The 6,182-nt window shown below is 60.6% G+C and overlaps 2 protein-coding genes; both read right to left on the minus strand.

The window, feature by feature from the left end:
- CHC_T00010258001 (\Probable U2 small nuclear ribonucleoprotein B\\\) lies at positions 1-321 on the minus strand (the record flags this gene model as incomplete). Its single annotated transcript, XM_005715621.1, has 1 exon — positions 1-321. A coding segment is annotated over exon 1 (321 nt), but the record flags the coding sequence as incomplete, so codon positions are not given.
- A 4,575-nt stretch (positions 322-4,896) lies between these two features.
- Positions 4,897-6,182, minus strand: part of CHC_T00008340001 (acetylornithine transaminase) — a gene marked incomplete at its 5' end in the record, with an annotated part of 1,287 nt that continues 1 nt past the window's right edge. The window contains 2 exon segments of the mRNA XM_005715622.1: positions 4,897-4,947; positions 4,948-6,182. The exon segment at positions 4,948-6,182 is cut by the window's right edge and continues 1 nt beyond it. Of these exon segments, the coding sequence (XP_005715679.1) occupies positions 4,948-6,182 (1,235 nt within the window).

Here is a 6,182-nt window from a genome sequence, read left to right on the forward strand (position 1 = left end):
CGCCTTGCGCGACAGGGCGGAGTCGCCGCCGAGCTTGGCGGACGCGGCGCGGTCGCTGACGGCGCGCGCGTACGTGACGCTCAGGACGCGCCCCAGGAACTCGGTGGCGTGCGTCTTGCGCAGCGCCTGCGTCGCGGACGACTGCTGCTCGAACGTGATGAAGGCCTGCCCCCGCAGCTTGAGCGTCTTCTCGGCCACGATCCACACGACGTGCCCGTGCGGCGTGAAGGCCGCGTGCAGAAGGCGCCGCAGCTTGGCCTTCGCGAGCTTGTCCGGGAGGTTGCGCACATAGAGCGTGCGGCACGGCGGGTTCGCGTCCATCGGAGGGCTGGGGCTTGGGGGCGCGAGACGGACGACAGAGCAGACGGGGTGGGTGGGTGCGGATCAATTCATGGCGATTTGCGTGTGCTGGCGAAAGGGAGGGGGGGCCTCGGACATTATTTTAAAAATCGATCGTACAAAAACTAAAATATTTATGAAATTTGCGATGACGAAGGATCATTGTTAACAATTGAATGAATGAGATCAATGATAACATTACAAATGTTGGAGTAGAGGGAGGCTCCATCTGTACAGGATGAAGCCGCATCTACCCTTGAATGGTCGACTTTATTGACAGAGACTATATATATATACAGTACTGTATATATATTACAGAGACCCTGAGAGAGTATCTACCCTTCGAAGGGTATCGTGTTTATTTTCGCCGAGGCCGATCTATCCCGCTTGGCAGAAGAGGATTAACAGTAGCAAGCCGTTACGCTTTGTCGATATATTTTTAGACAGTCCGCACTGGCATAGTGCCAGTTATGCAGTGCACTCTAGACTAGAATGCTACGGTATATCCTGATTGGCAACGCGCTCCGTATGCGCTGAGTTTACCGTAGGCTGAGTTTACCGTAAGCATCGGGGCGTTCTCTAACTTTGGTTAGCACGTTCTAGAGCACTACCATGAGCATAGAAGGGGGCATCTCTGCAGCAAAAGCAGAGAGTCGCTCACCCACAACATAAAAACAAAAAGCCTTAGTCTTGTTTTGAAAGCAAACCCTTTCCTCCGCGCTTACCAGCAGATCAACGGTTTGCAATTTGAAGCCGTAGGTCTGGACAAATGTGTATTGAAAAACTGCGGAGGAGGCAAGGGATTTCCCTTCTTGTCTTCCGTGCACCGTGCTTGCTGGGAGAACTGGCTGCATAAGTTGTCCTTATGCGCTGATATGTACAGCGCGATGGTGGTTGCGTCGAAACACGCTAAAGTGCGTCGAATGTGTCAGAGTGTGAAGAAAGGGGATAGTCCAACAACTCTAAGAAATCGTCCTACAGCAATGTGTTTTTCAATGCTACGCGATTATCGTGCAAGGCGGGGTTAACACCGAGAGTGGGGATGAGAATGCCCAGGGCAGAGAGGTTTACCTTAATCGTACGATGTCATCAATTGCAAAATTTGTGTATACTGTACCCTTGGGTACCATTTCCTGCTCTGCTGACAAACACAGCGGTTGGAGGTAGGCAAGCTTTCTTCTCTATAATCCTGAACGCCTGTTGAGCCTGTTGACGTAAACAGCCTTTCAAGGCGATCGAAATCCCCAATATTTGTGGTAAAGGTTCAATTGACGTCAGGTACAACTTGCATTGTTCCTGTGAAATAGATTGGAGATTGGACGTAGTTAAGAAGCAGTGGCCAAGCGAGAAATACTAAAATGTAGTGATCAAGGTTTCGATCCCCGGGGTTTTGATCACCCCGCTCTCTTCAGTCCTTCGATGCAAAAGCAGCGCGTCGCGCCAAGTTTTCTGAACACTTGAGAGGATTACGCCGCTTTTGTGTGAGAGACTCATCTTGACGAGTCTTGACGATGAGGACGGATTATATTTTATTTCGTTTAAACTTTTGAATACTCATCGCTCAATCGCAGCGCAAACAAAATGGGACAACGGTAGGGCCCCACGTACAAAGAAAGCACCATGCACCTGTAAAAAATCCCGCAAACCTCTACACCGCAAAGTAAGACCTATTGCTTTCTCCACCCACTAGCACCCCCAGCTAGTGCGAATTCAGCTCAACGACGACTGACAACGCAACGTGGACAAAACCAGGCCTCCGCCACCTTCAGCGAACCGGTCACTTCAAACCCATCCATCCGTCCGCACATGTCCCGGGACGCCTGCGTGACATGCAAGTCGGGCGACTTCCTCACGCACCACGCAGCGCCTGACACCCGCGTCACTGCGCGCCGCCGCCGCCGCGGATGGCCGAACGGTTCCTGCAAGCCGTCCGCGAGGGGCTAGAAGAACGAGACCAGCGCAAAGGTCGCGACGCCGCGCGCGGGCCGCCCCAGGTCGAAACCGCCCGCACGCCCGCGCCCATCGCGCGTCAGCCCGGAGCGACCCGCGCGCCTTCTTCCGCCCCGCCGATCCCCGCCCGTGCGACCGAGGCTGCGCGCGCGTCCGCGTCCGCGTCCGCGTGCGAGCCGCGGATGGACGAGGCGCCGCAGAGCCCGCGCATGCTTCGTGCACCACCAATGGACACCGCGCCTCCGTGCGCCTCTCGAGCACCGGCCGAGAGCACAGCCCAAGCGCGCGCGCAGGGCCGCTGCGTTTCGATTGTGCTCGACGACGACGACGACGACGACGACGAATGCATCGACCTCATCGACTCGGACGGCGACGACAAATGCATCGACCTCATCGACTCGGGCGGCGACATCTCGCCAATGCAAAAGGAAAATGTGCTGCCGAGACACCTCGATCTGACGTGCCCGGCCGCGAGGCGCATTTCATTTCAGAGAGTGCCGCGGCTCTTTTGCGACGACGATGACGACATGGAGATCGACGCCGGCACGTTGAACCGTGGTGCATCGCAACGTGGCTTTGCCTTGGCGGAAGGTCAACCGCGTCAACCGCCAGCCGAAGCCGGCCGACTCGAACCGGCGTCGGAGGCCACGTCTGCAGATGGCACTGAGAGAAGCGCCGCGCCGAAACGCGAGTATGATCCGCACACAAATGTAAAACCATCAAAGCGCCAGCGGACTGGGAAAGCCGCCATTGAGAAGCGGGGGGTACCCACGCGCGGGCACCCGTCGAGAGCAGTTCTACAGCGGCTAAATCGATCCAGCCGGCACCGCTTGTTCCTTGTGGACAAGAAAGACGACGGGGAGCAAGTGAAATGCGCCGTTATGGGCTCCAACGGCAATATCTACAGGTGCGAAATCAGCCTCTACCCATCGTGCGAGTGCCAGGACTTCCAGAAACGAAAGGGCACCAAGGCGGAAGGGCCGTGCAAGCACCTTATCTTCCTGCTCATCCGCGTGCTCAAGGTGCCCAAAGAAGACCGCAAATGGTGGCAGGTCCGCCTGCTGCCGTCGGAACTGCAGGAAATCAGGGAGAACGCGCCCAGGGTCATCGCGCCCGGAGCCGGCGTCATAGCTCAAGAGGCTGTGCTCGTGCAGTATCAACAAGCCTCGCAGGGGAGCAAGAAAAGTGCGCGGCGTCGTCTCGAAGGGGAATGCATGATTTGCTTCGAGAGCTTTGTCCTGGAGAGCGGCCCGAAGTCAGCCGGAAACGCGACGACTTTCTGTGGCAAGTGCGGAAACAACTTCCATTCCATGTGCATACGCAACTGGCACCGGGCTCAGGACCAGCCGACATGCCCCCTCTGCCGGCAGATGATGGACGTACAAGGCGTCGGCGAAAAAGACGGCGTGCTAAACTTGGCGCAGTACTCGACCGCACACGACCAACAGCTGACGCTGGCCGAGATGTACGCGAGCACGCATCAATACATAGGGCGCGGGAACTTTCGGGGGCGGGGGCGGGGGCGGGGCCGTGGCCGTGGCCGGGGGCGGGGACGCGGGCGCGGGCAAGGAGGACGCAGGGGACACGCAGAAGACCTATCGTCAGGCTGAGCGCCCGAGTGGAAGCCGGCAGGGATCGTTGGGCACCAGTGCTTTTATCAGACGAGTTATTCCCCCTTCTTCTTCCTGTACTCGTTAAGCTTATCCAGCTCCTGCAACTTGTCGTCCTGCTTCTCCTTCTGCCTGGCGCCGACCAAGCCGTCTTTGGCCCTGATAAAGTTGACCTTGGCCTCCTCGAACCCGAGGGTAGAGCCCTCGACGTCCTCGTCCCAGCTGCTCGAAAAGATGCCGTACGTGATGCCGAGCGTAGACAGGGCGACCGTGCCGAGCGTGCTGTACGCGACGACGACGGGAATGACGGTGATGTCGTACTTGTACTTGAGGACGAAGTACACGGCGAAGAAGGTGAACAGCAGGCCGAGCGGCACGGCGCCGAAGGTCAGGATGCGGCGCAGCATGCGGTTGGCGACGATTTCGGGCAGCACACCCGCGTCCGGGTTGCGCTCCGGCTCGAGCAGGCCGCGCCGCTCGTACTCCTGGCGCAGCGTGGGGCCCTTCGGCACGTAGTCTGGGTCGATTGGCGGCGCCTCGCCGTCGAAGGAGGGCCGGTTCGGACGCGGGGCTGGCGGTGGCGTCGGCTTCTCGCCAAAGCCCTTGCCCGACATGGCTGGGGCCGGCGAGGCATGTCGCGGGCGGCGCGGGCGGCGCGCCGTTAGCGATGGCCGAGAGGGGAAGGGCGAGGTCGGGAAGGAGGCGATGAAGGTTGGGCTTGGCATTGTGGGATGGTTCGGGTGGGGCGGGGCCGATAATGGGGCGCGGGGGAGGCGAGAGTGGTGCTCGGCAGGTGAAGGATTGATCTCATTTCGGAATAAATATGCAACGTGGGACTGCTGTCCTTCGGCGCATCAGAGCGATAACAAAAAGGGTCGGCGCGCTGTCCTTCGGCGCATCAGAGCGATAACAAAAAGGGTCGGCGCAGCAATGCGCGCCGCTTCGTTTACGGCATCGTCAGCAAGCAGCATGGCTACCGTAGTTGCGCCCGGTCGTCAAGAAAGACTATTTATCGCTCCCAGCACTCCTCCTGCGCAGCAGATCCCGTCTACGCCCCTTTCACGTCCTCCAGCGCCTCCTCGAACCTCGTGACGACCTCGTCCACCTGCGCCTCGGTAATAACCAGCGGCGGCACAAACCTAACGACATCCTTCCCCGCCGGCACGAGCAGCACGCCCCTATCCATCGCGGCCTTCACGACATCCCCCGCGGTCACGCCCTTCACCTCGACCCCGAGAATCAAGCCGGTGCCCCTCACCTCGCTAACCAGCTCTGCATGCCTCTCCCTGACGCCCTCCAGTCTCTCGGCCAGCTGCTCCCCCCTCTCCCGCGCGTTGCGCAGCACGCCGCCCTCCAGCAGCTCGTGTCCGATAGCCAGCCCTGCCGCGGACGCGAGCGGGTTCCCGCCGAACGTGCTCGCGTGGTCGCCGGGCGCGAACACGTCGCAGCCCTTCTTGCAGAGCATGGCGCCAATCGGCACGCCACCTCCCAGCCCCTTCGCGGTGGTGAAGACGTCGGGCTCGACGCCCACGTGCTCGAACCCCCACAGCTTGCCTGTGCGTCCGGCGCCGACCTGCACTTCGTCGCACATGAGCAGCGCGTCGGCCTCGTCGCACACCTCCCTCGCCGCGGCGAAGAACTCTTTCGTGCCCGGATGGATGCCGCCCTCGCCCTGCAGGGCCTCGAGCAGAATGGCGGCGAGGTTCGGCCCCGCCTGCTTCGCCTTCTCACGCAGGTCCGCCGCGTCGTTGTACGTGACGTAGTCGAAGCCCGGCACCAGCGGCCACCAGTTGGCGTGGTACTTGTCCTGGCCGGTGGCCGTGAGTGTGGCAATGGTGCGGCCGTGGAAGCTCTGCTTAGCGGTGAGGATGACGGGGGTGCCGTGGCTCTCCGCGGTCGAGCCGCGCTTGAGGTGCCAGCGCTTGCGGGCGAGCTTGATGGCGGCCTCGTTGGCCTCGCCGCCGGAGTTGCAGAAGAAGACCTTGTCCATGGGGGAGTGCTGCACGAGCCACTCGGCGAGGCGGCCTTGCTCGGGGATGTAGTACAAGTTGGACACATGCGTGAGGCGGCTGATCTGCTCCGTGACGGCGGCGATGATGGCCGGGTGCGCGTGGCCCAGCGTGCACGTGGCGATGCCGGCCACGCAGTCCAGGAACGGGCGGCCGTCCACGGAGAACAGCTCCGCGCCGCGGCCGTGCGAGAGCGCGAGGGCGTACCGCGTGTACGTGTTCATCACGACCGAGTCCAAGGCCCGCGGAGAGCCACTAGCCGGGCGGCGGCTTG

This window comes from Chondrus crispus, genomic scaffold (assembly GCF_000350225.1).
Source record: "Chondrus crispus Stackhouse genomic scaffold, scaffold_21, whole genome shotgun sequence".
In the NCBI taxonomy this organism is placed as follows: Eukaryota; Rhodophyta; class Florideophyceae; order Gigartinales; family Gigartinaceae; genus Chondrus; species Chondrus crispus.